Source organism: Dendrobates tinctorius, unplaced genomic scaffold (assembly GCF_039654945.1).
Source record: "Dendrobates tinctorius isolate UK_male_01 unplaced genomic scaffold, ASM3965494v1 ptg000296l, whole genome shotgun sequence".
NCBI lineage: Eukaryota > Metazoa > Chordata > Amphibia > Anura > Dendrobatidae > Dendrobates > Dendrobates tinctorius.
This window is the reverse complement of record NW_027361963.1, coordinates 2263928-2283810: the sequence shown is the minus strand read 5'-3', so window position 1 is coordinate 2283810 and position 19883 is coordinate 2263928. Positions and strand designations below refer to the sequence as shown.

At 49.4% G+C, this 19883-nt stretch overlaps 1 protein-coding gene across 1 annotated transcript in view; it reads left to right on the top strand.

The window, feature by feature from the left end:
• Positions 1-5344: 5344 nt before the first annotated feature.
• Positions 5345-19883, top strand: part of LOC141073099 (uncharacterized) — a 222984-nt gene continuing 208445 nt past the window's right edge. The window contains 4 exon segments of the mRNA XM_073560437.1: positions 5345-5483; positions 10429-10576; positions 10896-11075; positions 12167-12290. Of these exon segments, the coding sequence (XP_073416538.1) occupies positions 10499-10576; positions 10896-11075; positions 12167-12290 (382 nt within the window). The 5' untranslated portion in view covers positions 5345-5483; positions 10429-10498.

The following is a 19883-nucleotide window of genomic DNA, read 5'->3' as shown; positions in this document are numbered from 1 at the left end:
TATGGAATGTAGGTCCCCCGTCTGCTGGTATGGCTGCTGCTGCTGAGGTGGCGGCTGCTGCTGCAGAGGTTGCGGCTGCTGCTGAGGTGGCGTCTGCTGCTGAGGTGGCGTCTGCTGCTGAGGTGGCAGCTGCTGCTGAGGTGGTTGCTGCTGCTGAGGTGGTTGCTGCTGAGGTGGCTGCTGCTGCTGAGGTGGCGGCTGCTGCTGAGGTGGCGGCTGCTGAGTTGGCTGCTGCTGCTGAGGTGGCTGATGCTGCTCTTCTTGGTCAGTGCTCGTCCTTGCAGGAGGACTGGTGGCGGCAGTGATGGCCCAGGTTTGCAGAGTGGTGGTGGCAGGGCTACTACATGTTGTTGTAGCGGCAGGGCTGTTCCATGTTTGCCTAGTGGTGGCTGAGCTCCACGCATGCATGGGATTGGCGGTGGTGCTCCAGACAGGAGCAGCGCTTGCCATGGTGGTGTCGGTGAAGTGACCAGCTGCACTCAGACTTGTGGTGGTGTAACGGTGGGTGTCCAGCCTTTGAAGAGAGGTGTCCGTGCAGTGGTATGCAGCACAAGTCGGTAGTGAGGTGAAGCGAGTCAATGGTGGCACAGGTGGAAAGGACACCACTGACTGCTGACCGTACCGATTATGCTGCATAGCCTGCAAGAAAGCATTGTTGCAGGCCTGCAGCACATTCAGCTGTTGATCAGGACTAAGGTGTTCCGCCATGCCCTTTTCAATCTTACTAAAAAAATGGTGTGCTGGTCTGTTGAGGTCGGCCTCCAGACGGTCAAGGCGCTGTTCTACAGAATTGAAGCGGTGTTCAAAGTGGTTAAAACCACGTTCCATCAGTGCAAAACCGCTTTCAACTCTGTCGGACAGTGACTTGAGGCTGGAATTAAATGTCTCGCTCAAATGCATAAACTCGGGCAAGACATTCCTGTCCAAGGCCCTCTGCCGCTGGCGGGTAGTGCCCGCATAACCAGTGGCAGAGACCTGGGACAGGGGAACACCTGATGGCCCAGCTTCCTGGTCACCAGCTGTGTGTGTGTGGGACCTGCAAGGTGCTTCCTGGCTGTCGGATGGCTGGGACGGGTCAGAGGACGTCCGAGGAAGGACCGCTCCAGGGCCAGGTTGCAGGGTGCTGCTCCAGGTGCTGTGGAAGAAAGGAAAATCATTACTACCATGCCTTTACAAGAAGCATCAGCTGTGGATTAGAAAAACACAGATTAATAAAAATAAAAACCCAAAATGTATAATACTTACGATCTTGTGGCAAGGACCGGTCTTAGGAACTGCAACGCGTGATAGTGACGGTATCTAGTTCTGGTCCTTGACGCAGATCCACTGCGAACCTGGCCCTCAGCACGAACATCACTGTTGAAGCGGTCCTTGATCGAACGCCAACGTGTTCGGACTTTGTCCACTGTTGATAAAAAAAAACAGTGCCGTCAAGGACAACAGTCACTGCTTCACAATTTAGCAATACAATACTCAAAGCAGTCACTGTACACCCCGATGACACTGTTGGGTTTCCTGCTAGAATACACCTAGCACGAAACCCAACAGTGCCGTCAAGGACAACAGTCAATGCGGCACAATGTAGCAATACAATACTCAAAGCAGTAACTGTAGACACCGATGACACTGTTGGGTTTCCTGCTAGAATACGCCTAGCACGAAACCCAACAGTGCCGTCAAGGACAACAGTCACTGCGGCACAATGTAGCAATACAATACTCAAAGCAGTCACTGTAGACCCCGATGACACTGTTGGGTTTCCTGCTAGAATACGCCTAGCACGAAACCCAACAGTGCCGTCAAGGACAACAGTCACTGCGGCACAATGTAGCAATACAATACTCAAAGCAGTCACTGTAGACCACGATGACACTGTTGGGTTTCCTGCTAGAATACGCCTAGCACGAAACCCAACAGTGCCGTCAAGGACAACAGTCACTGCGGCACAATGTAGCAATACAATACTCAAAGCAGTCACTGTAGACCACGATGACACTGTTGGGTTTCCTGCTAGAATACGCCTAGCACGAAACCCAACAGTGCCGTCAAGGACAACAGTCACTGCGGCATAATGTAGCAATACAATACTCAAAGCAGTCACTGTAGACCACGATGACACTGTTGGGTTTCCTGCTAGAATACGCCTAGCACGAAACCCAACAGTGCCGTCAAGGACAACAGTCACTGCGGCACAATGTAGCAATACAATACTCAAAGCAGTCACTGTAGACCCCGATGACACTGTTGGGTTTCCTGCTAGAATACGCCTAGCACGAAACCCAACAGTGCCGTCAAGGACAACAGTCCCTGCGGCACAATGTAGCAATACAATACTCAAAGCAGTCACTGTAGACCACGATGACACTGTTGGGTTTCCTGCTAGAATACGCCTAGCACGAAACCCAACAGTGCCGTCAAGGACAACAGTCACTGCGGCACAATGTAGCAATACAATACTCAAAGCAGTCACTGTAGACCCCGATGACACTGTTGGGTTTCCTGCTAGAATACGCCTAGCACGAAACCCAACAGTGCCGTCAAGGACAACAGTCACTGCGGCACAATGTAGCAATACAATACTCAAAGCAGTCACTGTAGACCACGATGACACTGTTGGGTTTCCTGCTAGAATACGCCTAGCACGAAACCCAACAGTGCCGTCAAGGACAACAGTCACTGCGGCACAATGTAGCAATACAATACTCAAAGCAGTCACTGTAGACCCCGATGACACTGTTGGGTTTCCTGCTAGAATACGCCTAGCACGAAACCCAACAGTGCCGTCAAGGACAACAGTCACTGCGGCACAATGTAGCAATACAATACTCAAAGCAGTCACTGTAGACCACGATGACACTGTTGGGTTTCCTGCTAGAATACGCCTAGCACGAAACCCAACAGTGCCGTCAAGGACAACAGTCACTGCGGCACAATGTAGCAATACAATACTCAAAGCAGTCACTGTAGACCACGATGACACTGTTGGGTTTCCTGCTAGAATACGCCTAGCACGAAACCCAACAGTGCCGTCAAGGACAACAGTCACTGCGGCACAATACAGAGCAGGGAAATACTCACTAAACGCCTTTTTGGCGGATGCTGTGGCGCTGTCCCAGCCATCCATCAACGCTGCGGCCACCTCATTCCATAGCCGCCGTGTCACCACATTGTCCTTGTACAGCCGGTCACGGCTGTCCCACAACGGCGAACGCTCCTGGACCAGGCTGATGAGCTGCTCATTATCCAGGTAGACGTCTTCATCCCGTTGTGGAACCTAGACAAAACACATTCATTAGAATAATCAAATTTAAATTGACTAAAAAGTTACAAAAAAAGAAACAAAAAAAAGAGTAAAAATAGAAGATAAAAAAAAAAAAAAAAACATTACAAATCATTTGATACTTACATTACGTATAACCACCGGGAATTGGCTTCGCTGCTCCTGCTGTTCGCCCTCACTATTCCCGTCCGCAGATGATGATGACGATGTCTGAAAGTTGAAAAAAACGTAAGAGATTTGGAGAAGCAGCAGATATACTTACCAGATGCACGAAAATAATCACCTCACGGTCTGCTTGCGCCAATTCCTGCCGCGATGGGGAATACTCCGATTCTGAAGACATACTGCATGTAAAAATAATAAAAATCATTAGTACATACATAATTTAAAAGGACAGGCATATAATGTAATATACTCACATTGTTCGCTGATATAATGGGTTCTTGGTTGAATGTCTGCTCTTCAATCTGTCTAGTGTAGTAGTGGCAGAGTTTTGGCAGGCACCTCCTTTATATAGACTTTTTTTTTTGGACTTTAGAAGATTCTAACTAGGATAAAAAGTGGACACCACCCAAAAAACGCTGCGCTAAAAAAGCGCATACCTGCGCATGCCAGTGCGCACGTATGCGCATCCATAGGCTATAATGGCCATTTTTAGCGCAAAACGTGCGCATACGTGCGCATGCGATTTTTTCAAGGGCCAAAAAATGCAACATGCAGCGTCTGGAAAATACCAACGCACACCCCAAAAAAACGCAGCGCATGAAAATCGCATACATGCGCTTACAAGTGCGCAGGTATGCGCACCCATGTTAAATATAGGGGAAAAATCGCATGCGCACGTATGCGTTTTTTTCCAGCGCTAAAAAACGCAAATGTGAAACCAGCCTAAAACATTATTTTTGTGAAAAAAAAATGATTTTTTTATTTTCACGTCTCTGCGTTATAAACTTCTGAGAAGCACTTGGGGGTTCAAAGTGCTCACAACACATCTAGATAAGTTCCCTGGGGGGTCTAGTTTCCAAATTGGGGTCACTTGTGGGGGAGCTCCAATGTTTCGGCCCATCAGGGGCTCTCCCCACGTGACATGGTGTCCGCAGAACATTCCATCAAAGTCTGCATTCCTAAGTGGCGCTCCTTCCCTTCCGGGCCCTGCCGTGCGCCCAGTGGGTTATGGCCACATATGAGGTATCGGTGCACTCAGGAGAAATTGCCCAACAGATCCCAGGATCCATTTCATCCTGCTGCCCGTGTGAAAATGAAAACACTGAGGCTAAAAGAAAATTTGTGTTGGGAAAATTAAAATGTCCATTTTTCCCTCCACGTTGCTTTTGCTCCTGTGAAGCCCCTGAAGGGTTAATAATCCTCCTGAATGCGGTGTTGAGCCCCTTGCAGGGGGGGCAGTTTTTAGACTGGGGTCACTGTTGGGTGTTTTCTGCCATACAGACCCCTCAGAGTGACTTCACATGTGAGGCGCCCCGACAACAAAATGGGGGAAAAAGGAGAAATCGCCGCCAACTTTTAACCCTATAACTCCCTAACAGAAACCCGCTTCCGTCCTTGTGCTGGTGTGAAGCGGCCGTGTGGGGGCGCTCTGTGCTCACTCGCTTCTCTCACATCACTCTCTGGTTTATCACAATCAACACTCAACATTTTCACCAAATTTCCGTTTTTTCCACAAATAAAAGCAAAAATTATCGACCTCAATTTACCACAAACATGAAGAACAAAATGTCAGGAAAGAAACAATCTCAGAAGCGCCGGGAGGCGCCGGAGCGTTCCCGAGTCATCACAGGGACAGCGGCCAGACCGGCCAGAAATGGCGGATCATCACCATGGAGACCGCCCGGGGGGGGGTAAAGGGTTAAACACGTCGGTCCTGAGCCCCGCCCCCTGGTCACATGACGGTGACGTCACAACAGCTCCTTCATCACCTCTCCCCTGAGCCCCGCCCCTGATCACATGACGGTGACGTCACCACAGGCCCTTCCCCTCATCTCTCCTGACCCCGCCCCCTGGTCACATGACGGTGACGTCACCACAGGCCCTTCCCCTCATCTCTCCTGAGCCCCGCCCCCTGGTCGCATGACGGTGACGTCACCACAGGTCCTCCCGCGCTCAGTGCAGCCGCTCCGTCCCGGGTGTGCGCAGCTCGTGTTCTCTGGGGTCAGCCAGCAGCAGATTTCCGGTTCCCGCCATTCCGGTGAGATGACAGGAGGGTTTGTGGTGAATCTGTGAGAGGAGAGTGTGGGGGGAGATCAGAGCTGTTCCTGTGGAGGCTCCTGCTCCATGTGACTGCGGCTCCTCAGTGTTGGGGACGGGCAGCATTGTATGGGGGATGTGCAGCGTCTCCTCCTCACCTCACGGCCCCCACTGGAGGTGTAGTTACCACGGTGACCGTCCCCCGCTGGAGGTGTAGTTACCACGGTGACCGTCCCCCCGCTGGAGGTGTAGTTACCACGGTGACCGTCCCCCGCTGGAGGTGTAGTTACCACGGTGACCGTCCCCCTGCTGGCGGTGTAGTTACCACGGTGACCATCCCCCCGCTGGCGGTGTAGTTAGCGCGTCGACCGTCCCCCGCTGGCGGTGTAGTTAGCGCGTCGACCGTCCCCCGCTGGCGGTGTAGTTAGTGCGTCGACCGTCCCCCGCTGGAGGTGTAGTTAGCGCGTCGACCATCCCCCGCTGGCGGTGTAGTTACCGCGTTGACCGTCCCCCGCTGGCGGTGTAGTTAGTGCGTCGACCGTCCCCCGCTGGAGGTGTAGTTAGCGCGTCGACCGTCCCCCCACTGGCGGTGTAGTTACCGCGTCGACCGTCCCCCCGCTGGCGGTGTAGTTAGCGCGTCGACCGTCCCCCCGCTGGCGGTGTAGTTAGCGCGTCGACCATCCCCCCGCTGGCGGTGTAGTTAGCGCGTCGACCGTCCCCCCGCTGGCGGTGTAGTTAGCGCGTCGACCGTCCCCCCGCTGTCGGTGTAGTTAGCGCGTCGACCGTCCCCCCGCTGGCGGTGTAGTTAGCGCGTCGACCGTCCCCCCGCTGTCGGTGTAGTTAGCGCGTCGACCGTCCCCCCGCTGGCGGTGTAGTTAGCGCGTCGACCGTCCCCCCGCTGGCGGTGTAGTTACCACCAGGGCTGTGGAGTCGGTAAGCTAAACCTGCGACTCCGACTCCCACATACATTGCTTATATTTAAGTGAAAAATTTATTGTAGTACAATGTGAACATCAGACATTTAATCATTTCTGTGATCCAATAATCAAGATATTTCGATAGAACATAATATCTATTTATTGGAATACAACTTTAGAACACAAACTGTAATAAATTGTAAATATGTAATACACTGTATAATATTGATTACATATACATACCGTACAGACCAAAGTTTGGACACACCTTCTCATTCAAAGAGTTTTCTTTATGTTCATGACTATGAAAATTGTAGATTCACTCTGAAGGCATCAAAAGAATGAATTACCACATGTGAAATTACATAATTAACAAATAAGTGTGAAACAACTGAAAATATGTCTTATGTTCTAGGTTCTTCAAAGTAGCCACCTTTTGCTTTGATTACTGCTTTGCACACTCTTGGCATTCTCTTGATGAGCTTCAAGAGGTTGTCACCGGAAATGGTCTTCCAACAGTCTTGAAGGAGTTCCCAGAGATGCTTAGCACTTGTTGGCCCTTTTGCCTTCACTCTGCGGTCCAGCTCACCCCAAACCATCTCGATTGGGTTCAGGTCTGGTGACTGTGGAGGCCAGGTCATCTGGAGTAGCACCCCATCACTCTCCTTCTTGGTCAAATAGTCCTTACACAGCCTGGAGATGTGTTTGCGGTCATTGTCCTGTTGAAAAATAATTGATGGTCCAACTAAACACAAACCGGATGGAATAGCATGCCGCTGCAAGATGCTGTGGTAGCCATGCTGGTTCAGTATGCCTTCAATTTTGAATAAATCCCCAACAGTGTCACCAGCAAAGCACCCCCACACCATCACACCTCCTCCTCCATGCTTCACGGTGGGACCCAGGCATGTAGAGTCCATCCGTTCACCTTTTCTGCATCGCACAAAGACACGGTGGTTGGAACCAAAGATCTCAAATTTGGACTCATCAGACCAAAGCACAGATTTCCACTGGTCTAATGTCCATTCCTTGTGTTCTTTAGCCCAAACAAGTCTCTTCTGCTCGTTGCCTGTCCTTAGCAGTGGTTTCCTAGCAGCTATTTTACCATGAAGGCCTGCTGCACAAAGTCTCCTCTTAACAGTTGTTGTAGCGATGTGTCTGCTGCTAGAACTCTGTGTGGCATTGACCTGGTCTCTAATCTGAGCTGCTGTTAACCTGCGATTTCCGAGGCTGGTGACTCGGATGAACTTATCCTCCGCAGCAGAGGTGACTCTTGGTCTTCCTTTCCTGGGGCGGTCCTCATCTGAGCCAGTTTCTTTGTAGCGCTTGATGGTTTTTGCCAATGCACTTGGGGACACTTTCAAAGTTTTCCCAATTTTTCGGACTGACTGACCTTCATTTCTTAAAGTAATGATGGCCACTCGTTTTTCTTTACTCAGCTGCTTTTTTCTTGCCATAATACAAATTCTGCACAACACAACTGATGGTCCCAACCCCATTTATAAGGCAAAAAAATCCCACTTATTAAACCTGACAGGGCACACCTGTAAAGTGAAAACCATTTTCGGTGACTACCTCTTGAAGCTCATCAAGAGAATGCCAAGAGTGTGCAAAGCAGAAATCAAAGAAAAGGTGGCTACTGTGAAGAACCTAGAATATAAGACATACAGTATTTTCAGTTGTTTCACACTTTTTTGCTAATTATATAATTCCACATGTGTTAATTCATGGTCTTGATGCCTTCAGAGTGAATCTACAATTTACACACACACACACACACTACTACTTATCTCAGCTAAGACAAAGCCTAGATCCTCAGGCTACATTCACACTATGGGCGTAGCCAGGATCAAACCTGGGGGGGGGCAGAACCTCATGCTATTTCGCAGAATTTCATACTGCACACCTCAGCTGCTGCAGAACCTCATACTGCACACCCCTACACTTGAAAATAAAGCCTGCACCTTAAGAAGATGTGGTGGTGAATGCAGTCTATTTATTCCAACTATCAGTTGATGTTGATGTTACTGAAGACGAGCAATGCCTGTCCTGGGCGTCCTTTTGGGCAGCTATGAGGTGTCCCTGACTGGTGCTAAAAAAAAGGAGTGTTAGTCTGTGTGCTACCCGGCTTTCATTCTTTTTGGTACAGATATGATATGGAGACAGATATGGATATATAGATAGAGCAGATTTCTAATCTGCTTTTGCTATTGAAAACATTATGAGCTCAAAAACCTTTCAGGTGATGCGGTTTTTTAAAAAGCTGATCGGCTTTTGCAACTGAAAAACATATCCTCAAAAAACGCAGGAAAAACGCTGTGTGTGAATGTAGCCTTAGATCAGGAATAGAACAGTCATTTATAGGACATTTCATAACTTTCCCAAATTCCTATGAAAAAATATTCAGCACATTCTGCATTGAACTACTGTCCCCAATTTATTATATATTTTAAGAGTCGGTCCATTTTATACCGACTCCACCAAAATGAGCAACGACTCCGACTCCACAGCCCTGGTTACCACGGTAACCGTCCTCCACCTTCGAGGCTGATAATGAACGGTCAGATTGGCAGAGGAGGTCGCGGTGGAGTTTTGTGGCTTTTCCTGCACATTCTTCCTGATAAATGTTGATATTTGGGCAGAATTTAGTGATTGTCGTTATTATTGCACCATTGGTTCCATGGTGCTGTACATAAGAAGGGGTTACATACAAATTACAGATATCACTTATCACAGACTGATATAGAGGGGAGAGGACCCTGCCCTTTCGGGCTTACATGCTACAGGATAGTGGGGAAGGAGGCAGTAGGTTGGGGGGGTTGCAGCAGCTCCAGTGATGGTGAGGTGGTAGCTCCAGTAGTGGTGAGGAGGAGGTGGGGATCATTGCAGGCTGTAGGCTTTCCTGAAGAGATGGGTTTTCAGGTTCCGTCTGAAGGATCCGAATGTGTTTGATAGCCGAACGTGTTGGGGCAAAGAATTCCAGAGAATAGGGGCTATTCGGGAGAAGTCTTGGAGGCGGTTGGATGAGGAGGTCTTGGGAGGACCGGAGATTACGTGAGGGAAGGTATCGGGAGATTAGTTCAGAGACATATGGAGGAGACAGGTTGTAGATGGCCTTGTAGGTCAGTATTAGTCATTTGAATTGGATACTTTGAGGGAATGGAAGCCAGTGAAGAGATTTGCAGAGGGGAGAAGTGGAGGAGTAGCGAGGAGAGAGATGAATTAGTCAGGCAGCAGAGTTAAGGACGGACTGGAGAGGTGCGAGGGTGTTAGCAGGGAGGCCACAGAAAAGGATGTTGCAATAGTCGAGGTGGGAGATGATGAGGGCGTGCACAAGCATTTTAGTAAAATGAGGGTTGAGGAAAGGACGGATTCTGGAAATATTTTTGAGCTGGAGGCGACAGGAGGTGGAGAGAGCTTGGATGTGCGGTTTGAATGACATAGCAAAGTCAAGGGTTACTCCGAGGCAACGGACCTCCGGTACGGGGGAAAGCGTGATGTCGTCAATTGTTATAGCTAGGTTGCGTAAGGAAGATCTGTGAGATGGAGGAAAGATGATGAGTTCACATTTGTCCACATTCAGTTTGAGGAAGTGAGAGGAGAAGGAGGATATGGCTGATAGACACCCCGGGATTCTGGAGAGCAGAAAGGTGACGTCTGGGCCAGAGAGGTAGATCTGGGTGTCATCGGCATAAAGGTTGTGCTGGAATCCGTGGGACTTTATTAATTGCCCCAGGCCAAGTGTATAGATTGAGAAGAGTAGGGGTCCTAGAACAGAGCCTTGGGGGGACTCCAACAGAGAGAGGGTGGGATGAGGCGGTAGTGTGGGAGTGGGAGACGCTGAATGTGCGTTTGGAAAGGTATGAGGAGATCCAGGACAGGGCGAGGTCTTTGATGCCAAAGGAAGAGAGGATCTGTAGTAGGAGGCAGTGGTCAACTGTGTCGAAGGCAGAGGACAGGTCTAGAAGCAGGAGTATAGAGTATCTCATTATCTCATCCCCTGTGTTTTCCATCTTCTCCATCATGAAGACGTCGGCAGGACGAGATCCCTCCAGCTGATCCAGTGCTCATCCCTCCTTCTCCTGAATAACCCCCGAGGATGGACGAGGACAGAGATGAGACCACCAGGAGATTATTCCCCTACGCCCTGGAGATCATCTCCCTGCTGAGCGGAGAGGTAACTCCTCTACATTTCTATCAGCTTTATTGTGTGATGTGACAAGTCTGACACCGGGAAAAGGAAATCCAGAATAGGAGGAGAAGGATTCTTTACTGTAAGAGCAGGGATTCTGTGGAGCTCTCTGCCCAGAGGAGTTGTCATGGGGATTCCCTATAAGAGCTGTAGAGGGGCCGGGATGTCTGTCCGGAGTGTAATAATATTCCCGGTTATGACCCCAGATTACTGGAGACGGTTATTGATCCCGGGATTTCTACTGATTGTCAGATCTGGAGTCGGGAAGGAATTCTTCTCCCTAAGTGTCTCTCTCCATACACAGGATTACACAGTAGTGAGGAAGACACCCGGGGACTGTGTGACTCCCATCATCCATCTCCAGGAGTCAGGAGGGCGGAGCCCGGGCCCCATCACAGAGCCTCCCCCGCGCTCCCCGATACATGAGAGTAACAAGAAGATCCTGGAGCTCAGCAACAAGATGATCGAGCTGCTGAGCGGAGAGGTGACTGCTGGGACATTATACAGGACTGGAGGGTTCTGGGTGATGAGCGGAGAGGTGACTGCTGGGACATTATACAGGACGGCACTGGAGGATTCTGGGTGATGAGCGGAGAGGAGACTGCTGGGACATTATACAGGACGGCACTGGAGGATTCTGGGTGACGACCGGAGAGGTGACTGCTGGGACATTACACAGGACGGCACTGGAGGATTCTGGGTGATGAGCGGAGAGGTGACTGCTGGGATATTATACAGGACGGCACTGGAGGATTCTGGGTTATGAGCGGAGAGGTGACTGCTGGGACATTATACTGGAGGATTCTGGGTGACGAGCGGAGAGGTGACTGCTGGGACATTATACAGGACGGCACTGGAGGATTCTGGGTGATGAATGGAGAGGTGACTGCTGGGACATTATACAGGATGGCACTGGAGGATTCTGGGTGATGAGCGGAGAGGTGACTGCTGGGACGTTACACAGGACGGCACTGGAGGATTCTGGGTGATGAGCGGAGAGGTGACTGCTGGGACATTATTCAGGACGGCACTGGAGGATTCTGGGTGATGAGCGGAGAGGTGACTGCTGGGACATTATACAGCACTGGAGGATTCTGGGTGATGAGCGGAGAGGTGACTGCTGGGACATTATACAGGACGGCACTGGAGGATTCTGGGTGATGAGCGGAGAGGTGACTGCTGGGACATTATACAGGACGGCACTGGAGGATTCTGGGTGATGAGCGGAGAGGTGAATGCTTGGACATTATACAGCACTGGAGGATTCTGGGTGATGAGCGGAGAGGTGACTGCTGGGACATTATACAGGAGGGCACTGGAGGATTCTGGGTGATGAGCAGAGAGGTGAATGCTTGGACATTATACAGCACTGGAGGATTCTGGGTGATGAGCGGAGAGGTGACTGCTGGGACATTATACAGCACTGGAGGATTCTGGGTGATGAGCGGAGAGGTGACTGCTGGGACATTATACAGGAGGGCACTGGAGGATTCTGGGTGATGAGCGGAGAGGTGACTGCTGGGACATTATACAGCACTGGAGGATTCTGGGTGGTGACGGTGTCGTTGTTGTCAGGTTCCTATAAGGTGTCAGGACGTCGCTGTCTATCTCTCCATGGAGGAGTGGGAGTATCTAGAAGGACACCAGGATCGGTACCAGGCCGTGATGATGGAGGAGCTCCGGCCTCTTACACCACGAGGTGAGCAGCGAGGCTCCTTGTTGGCTCCGGTGGATGTGATGACGTCTCTCCGGCGTCCTCCTATAATAGATGAGTTTTCTCCAGACTTCCTCTGGTTTTCTCTACATTTTCTCCGTCTGACAACAGCTTTCATTTCCCTGATTATTTTCTTCTGATCTGTGAGTCGCGGTTTCTCCGCTGTCGTCACATTCTTTTCAGTTTTGAGTCTTTGTCCTCTTGCAAAACTAATGGGGACATGAGCCTGCGAGGCTGTAAATTCTTGGCTTAGTAGGAAAACCTTGGTGGCAGAGACTGGAGTTTATTACAGGCCCCCCGGCAGCCATGGCAACCCATTGTTGGGACCCTGCGATCAGGTGACTTATTAGCAGCAGAATGAGACACCTAACCACTTACCCGGTACTGTCAGGCTGTCACCGGCAGCTAATTGGTTAAACGTCAGCAATCGGCCTTTCTACACAGAAGCGCACCTGGCATCTTCCATGCATGACACCAGATATTAGGAAGGGGTTAAAGAGCCTTATCACATGACGTCAGAATGCACGGGACGGGGTGTTTTAGCCTCAGGGATCAACGACCACAAAATATCAGGGGGTCCGCTCTTCCTCTGTGGGGTCTGATCAGAACAATACTGTATAACTGGGCTGGTGACGCAGGTGTTGGTCCTGCAGGGACATCGGGCCACACATGGTGTGGGGGTAATAATGAGGGTAAGTCTCCCTTACTCCCTCCACAACATGCGCCGTACATGTGCGGTGCGGAGAGTTCCGGTCACCACGGTAAATCGCGTGGTGACAGAGTAAAGATGGCTGCTATCTCTGACCCCAGAGAATCCCTGTACATAGATACGGGGAGCTGTACCGCCTCCTGCCCAATCTTCCCCATCAACGATCACTGTGATTGGTCGGTCAACTCTGAGCAGCCAGTCACAGCGTGTTGGCAATAAAGTTGTAAATAAAAAAAAAAAATCTAAAGTGGCAATCTATGATTGGTAATGTCTGAGATGCAAAATCAGAGCAGGGAAAATAGATGGGGAGATCGCAGCGTTACCTCTGATTATTAATCCTTATGGCTCCGATTTGGTAGTCAATAATTGCTGATTAAACAGCGCCAAAAGGGTTAATTCAAAGTAATGACAATAACATTTTTATTGAAAAAAGAATTAACGTTTTTATTTATATTCCATTTTTTTTATCTAGTTTTATTCCACTTTTTGTTCATCAATATGATGAAGAAGCATAGTTTTATTTAGGCTTTATTTGTTCTCTCGGAACCCTTCACAACAGCCCCGTAGGAGGACACTCCCGGCCCTAATAGGGGCAGGAAGCACAGAGAGGTCGAATAGCCTCCCCACTTCCTCTCTCCAGTGGTTTTTTTTCTTGTCCCTACGGTGCATGAGGAGTTTTTCCTGCTGTGCTCTGTGGCCGGAGACAAACGCTGCTAATCTTACCTGTTTAAAGGGAATCTGTCACCTATTTTTTCGAGTATCAGCTGCGGCCACCACCATCTGGGGCTTATCTACAGCATTCTGTAATGCATTCTGTAATGCTGTAGATAAGCCCCGATGTAACCTGAAAGAGAAGAGAAATGAGTTAGATTATACTCGCCCAGGGGCGGTCCGGTTTTGGTCCGATGGGTGTCACGGCCCGGTCCGGCGCCTCCCATCTTATAACGGTGACGTCTTCTTCTTTGCTGCCTGTCGTGGCTCCTGCGCAGGCGCAGTTATCTACCCTGTTGAGGGCAGAGCAGAATACTGCAGTGCGCAGGCGCCAGACCTCTCCCGGCACCTGCTCACTGCAGTACTTTTCTCTGCCCTCAACAGGGTAGATAACTGCGCCTGCGCAGGAGCCATGACAGGCAGCAAAGAAGAGGACGTCACCGTTAGAAGATGGGAAGCACCGGACCGCGACACCCATCGGACCAAAACCGGACCCGGACCGCCCCTGGGTGAGTATAATATAACTCGTTTTTCTCTTCGCCACAACAGCACCCACTGAGAGACGGGATCCGCCCCTAGGTACAGGAAACCTACAGAGAGATAAAATGGGCGATCCTCCTCGCTCCCTCAGTTGGTTTCCTGTTCCTGGAAGGAACCCATAAAGAGAAGAGGATACCTGGCCTGGTTGCTGCCTGTACAGCATCCATATGAGCTGCAGGGGCCCCAGAGCTGGAAGCAGTGTCGGGGGAAATCTGATATTCAATTCCCCCTTCAGCTGGTAACGGTGTGCCTGGCTCACATACTGTGCATACAGCGGCAGGAGCCGGCACCTATGGAGACTCCCCTTGGAGAACGCATTACGGACTAGAGAGTCCTAGCTCAGGGTGGGAGCGCGACTCAGCGTCAAGGCTACCGGCACCCCCAGGTATGATGCGAGGCTGGTAATGGAGCACCGAGCTCGCAAAGGACGCGGTAAGATGCTGAACGCTGATTCCATACCTGACTCCTTGCGGATAGTCAGTGGTATGGTCCGGTCCGACAGCGTAGACCGGGAGAGGCCATCCTGGCGCGTATGAGAGGCGCAGAAAGCCAGCAGCCGGGGGCTTGGCATGGTGATGCAGCACGATATGGCTGGAGTGGAAATGGCTCCAGTCCGACAGCGTAGACCGGGAAATGCCGTCCTGGCGCGTATGAGAGGCGCAGAAGGCCAGTAGCCGCACCCCCTCCGGTCATCTCCTCCTACTAGCGCACATCACTGCATGCGATCTGCGCACCCTATATTTAGCATACGGTGCGCAGACTGTGTGCTGGCCGTGCTAGTAGGATTTTGCGTGCGCTGCGGCCTTTTGACGGTGCGCCGAACGTACCATGTTGCATTTTGGTGTGCTCGGCGCACCGTCAAAAGGGCGCACGCAAAATCCTACTAGCGCACGGTCTGCGCACCCTATGGTAAAGATAAGGTGCGCAGATCGCATGCAGCGATGTGCGCTAGTAGGAGGAGATGACCGGAGGGGGCGGGGCTTTGCGGCGCAGTGCGCTGCGTGAAGATATGCTAGTGTGAAACTAGCCTAACCTCACCCTGCTCCCTGGAGGGGAACCTCAGTATAGCTGGACCCTCAGCTTGTAATTGGTGGCTACAGCACCCGGCAGGGGTCAGTGAAGCAGTGTGCAGGAGTTCACTCACTCTTCCTCCTGCTCTCCGAGGGTCGGCAGCCATTCCAGTCCGAATGTGACTGGTCTCGTTAGATGGCAGCAGCTAAGTAGCTGGAAGCCAGGCAAGTACCAGAATGGAATAGCAGTCATAGATTCTGGTAGACAGCAGCATACTGGTAGCAGTCCTAGGGGCACACACACAAGTTCATGTGCTGAGGTATGCTTACAGAGATGGGCTTCTGTGCCTTGGTAAGGCTACATCTTGTGTTTTGACTTCAGTTAATTGCATGTTTGTGTGATCAGTGCCTTATGGGGACTTCAGAATGACTGTGAAGCGTATGGTTCGCTTCTATAGTTTAGACCTTTTCTCGCAACTTAACTACCCCACCCATAAAAAGCATAAGGGGTTGATCCAGCACCTTGTCTCCCTGAAGATTGCCAGCTGCGGCTCGTTAATTGGCTCCTTCGGGTGAGGTCACTCTGACAAATGAGATGTACCATTCAGAGTGGAGGTTATCTGGAACTCTGAGAGGTGCCCCCTTGAATGTAACTGTGGGCCTGGTCTCTTGTTTGGCACCTTCAGGCGGGGCCGTAAGTCTATCTGTACCCCATGGGGCCTACGTATACCATATGGTATCATAGAGTCTGGATACATCGCATTACATCATAGAATACTTCATGGTGCTTCATAGTACGAAGGATGTGCAGTGAAAGGTGGGCACCACTGTAAATTACCAAATACTACGGCCTGGTGCAAACATGCGCCAAAGATGAATCAAAAGAGAAAAGAAAAAGGCGCAAATAGTGAAGCACACACAGCCAATGATATAATTCATTGTACGTCATATTGCTTCATGGTACTTCATTGTATGTCATAGTACTTCTTGTTGCATCATAGTGCATCATATTGCTTCATGGTACTTCAGGGTACTCCATGGTATTTCATGATACGTCATAGTACGTCATTATATGTCATAGTACTTCTGGTGGCATCATAGTGTGCCATAGCGCATCACATTGCTTCATGGTACTTCATTGTATGTCATAGTACTTTGTAGTACTTCTTGTTGCATCATACTGCATCATAGTGTGCCGTAGCGCATCATATTGCTTCATGATACTTCATGGTACTCCATGGTACTTCATGATATGTCTTAGTATGCCATCGTATGTCATAGGTGTTCATTGTGCTTCTTGTTTGCATCATAGTAAGTCATAGTACTTCATATTGCTTCAGGGTACTTCATAGTACTTCATAATGTTTAGTATTGCATCATAGTACTTCAGATGGCATAATAGTACTGCATAGTGCATCATTTTCCTTCATAATACTTCAGATTACTTCATGGTACTTCATAGTACTACGTCATACTTAGTATTGCATCATAGTACTTCATAGTGCTTCATGGTACTTTATAGTACCTTCACAGTACTTCATAGTGCTTCATATTGCATCATGGTACTTCATATGGCTTCATAGCACTTCATATGGCTTCATAGTACTTCATATGGCTTCATAGTACTTCACATTGCTTCAGAGTACTTCATGGTACTTGGTGCTTCATGGTACTTCATATGGCCTCATATTACTTCATGATGCTTCATGGTATGGTACTTTCATAGTATGAGGAGGAATACGGTCAAGAACTCTGATATCTACCACAGAAAGAATCCTGCAGAGAGCCAAAATACACCTCTTGTCCCTATTGACCCTCCTTGTCAGGGTAATAAACAACTTCAGAGCCTGTCCCTGTTTGCTCTCCATGTCAGAGGAGTGGACAACTCCGGAGCACACCTCCTAAGCCACCATACCCTGCATCAAGGGGAATGAGTGCTCAGCCGGCGCATCTTCAGGATGATAGCGGCTATATGGGGCATGCCGGAGATAGACCTGTTCGCTACAAGGGCCAATAGGCGGGTCGAAAGGTTCGCTCCACTGTACAGAACAGACAGTTCGGATGTACTCGACGCCCTTCAAACCTCTTGGACGGTTGACCAGACCCTCCGATGTTACTGTCACCAACTGTTACCAGGATGATACGGTAATAAGGAGCGAGAGTCATCTTAATAGCCCGTTTGAGCCAAAAAGCTGTGGGTTTCATGGCTGAGAGCCATGTCATGGGTTCTCCCTCTGGATCGGGACCTACTCTCGCAAAGACTCTGTTACCACCCTCAGGTCAATGGTCTACGCCTCACGGCACAGAATTTGAGAGGCAGTTACTGAAGCTAAGGGGTTTCTCAGATGACTTAATTGGCACCCTCTTGCAGGAAAAGCTTTAAATTTCCATTCAGCAGACCTTTCCGGGGAGGGTCTTATCCCTGCCGTAGTAGAGCTCCTGCAGAAAGGGCGCGAGTTCGGACTTGCAGTTAAACCCTAAAAGTCCAAGTTTCGGCTCTGGAGGCCTCGTATAATTATGCCATGCGGGCAGCGAAGGGGTGGCTCGATCTATCTCTGCTTGCCAGCAAACAAACCCGGTTCACATTCTTCAAAAACCGCCTTGGGACCTTAGCTTAGTCCTAGATGCTTTCACACAGGGCCCATTCGAGCCCATACACTTGGCTTCAATAAAGTGCTTTTCATTGAAGGCCGCCTTATTGGTAGCTTTAGTATTAGCATGGAGAATGCATGATCTCCAGGCCCTGCCATTAGATTCTCCTGCCTGACAATATTTCAGGACAGAATAGTGTCAGACGGACCCGTCCTACCTCCCTAGAGGGGCTGCTAAATTCCATAGATCCAAGAAATCTACCTTCCCTCCTTTTTATGATAGCCCGGCAACACCAGAGAAGGAAAGATAGTATTGCTTAGACGTAAAGGGGGGCCATCTTAGTCTATATAGATAACTCTAGGCCCTGGAGGCAGAGCAGGGCTCCTTTTGTCTCTTTTTATCTCTTTCCAGGGTAACAAGAAGTGTGGATCTGAAACGCAATCACATTAGCATATTCGGCAAAAAGGAGAAGGCCCGCCACAGGGCGTGAGGGAGGGCACATTCTGTACGAGCCATATCTTCTTCCTGGGACGAAAGGACGGATGTCCCAATTGAGCTAACATGTAAGGCCGCAACCTGGTCTTCTCCTTCTGCCTTTTATAGTCACTACAGGCTAGATTTATCTTCTTCCAATAACTTAGCCTTTGGTAGATCTGTCCTTGACACGGTGGGCCCTCCCAGGTGATTATCTCTGAAAATCTCTCAGTGGGTGCTGTCGTGGCGAAGAGAAAAAAACGGATTACTTACCGGTAATACTCTTTTGTAGAGCCACGACAGCACCCGCTCACTTCCCTCCCTTAATATATGTACACGTGGTTCACTCTGGTGGATGAAGGATAGAGGCTGTATATAAATATGTGAAATGTATACAGCAAAAGATATAAGTGTGTATGTATGTGTATATAATATATATGCTAGAATCGCTTAATTAACAAATTGACTAAAGCATGTGTAGCGGTTCCTCATGTTCTCTGTAATCCAACTGAGGGAGCTAGGAGGACCGCTCCTTTTATCTCTCTGTAGGTTTCCTGTTCCTAGGGGCGGATCCCCTTAGTGGGTGCTGTCGTGGCTCTACAAAAGAGTATTACCGGTAAGTAATCTGTTTTTTTCTTATCTTTCAGGTTACATCGGGGGCTTATCTACAGCATTACAGAATGCTGTAGATAAGCCCCTGATAGCGGTGTCGGCAGCTGATACTCGAATAAATAGGTGACAGATCCCCTTTAAGCCGGGCAGCTGAGGATGATTGCTCCTGTCTCCCATGCACACAGGACTTTTCTGCACTTCCTGCGCCTTCAGGTAAAGCAGGACGGTATGAGCCAGGGGTCTCTTTGGAGCAGGAGTTCCCTATAGGAATTTATACTTATTGATCCCCTCTCTCCTCTTTGTTTTAGGGAGTCATGGATCCTGCTCCAAAAAGCCAAGACAAGATGTCCCATAAATGTGCCATCTGTCTTAAAAAAACAAAAAAACAAAAAAAAAAAACCTTCCTTCTAACTACAACAAAACGCCTGTGTCACAATTGCACAGACAAGATTGTTAAAGAGGAACAGCCCCCTTGATGAAAGAGTTAAGAGGAATGGTCCGCCAGGAGGTCCAGTCATTCTTAGCCTCATTTTCCAAGTCCGTCTCAGTAACACCTTCAATGTCTAAAAAGAAGAAAATATACATAGAAGACTCTGACTATGACTCTCAGAGAGGTCTGAGAGACATAGAAGACTCTGACTCTCAGAGAGGTCTGAGATCCCTCTCTAAAGAGTGGTGGGAAGAAGGTGAATCTCTTTTAGAGGCTGAGCAGTCCCAAATCTGTAAAAAAAAAAAAAAAAAAAAAAAGTTTGTCAGAAGATATGGAGGAACTTCTGATTGAGGTGAGAAACACTATGAATGTGGAGGAGGAAGAAATTATTCAGAATACAATTCAGGACAAAATGTTCGGGGGTCTCAGAACTCTAAAGAAGCTAGTATTTCCAGTTCACCACCAGGCAGCACACTGGAGGACGTCCTTCTTATCCATAG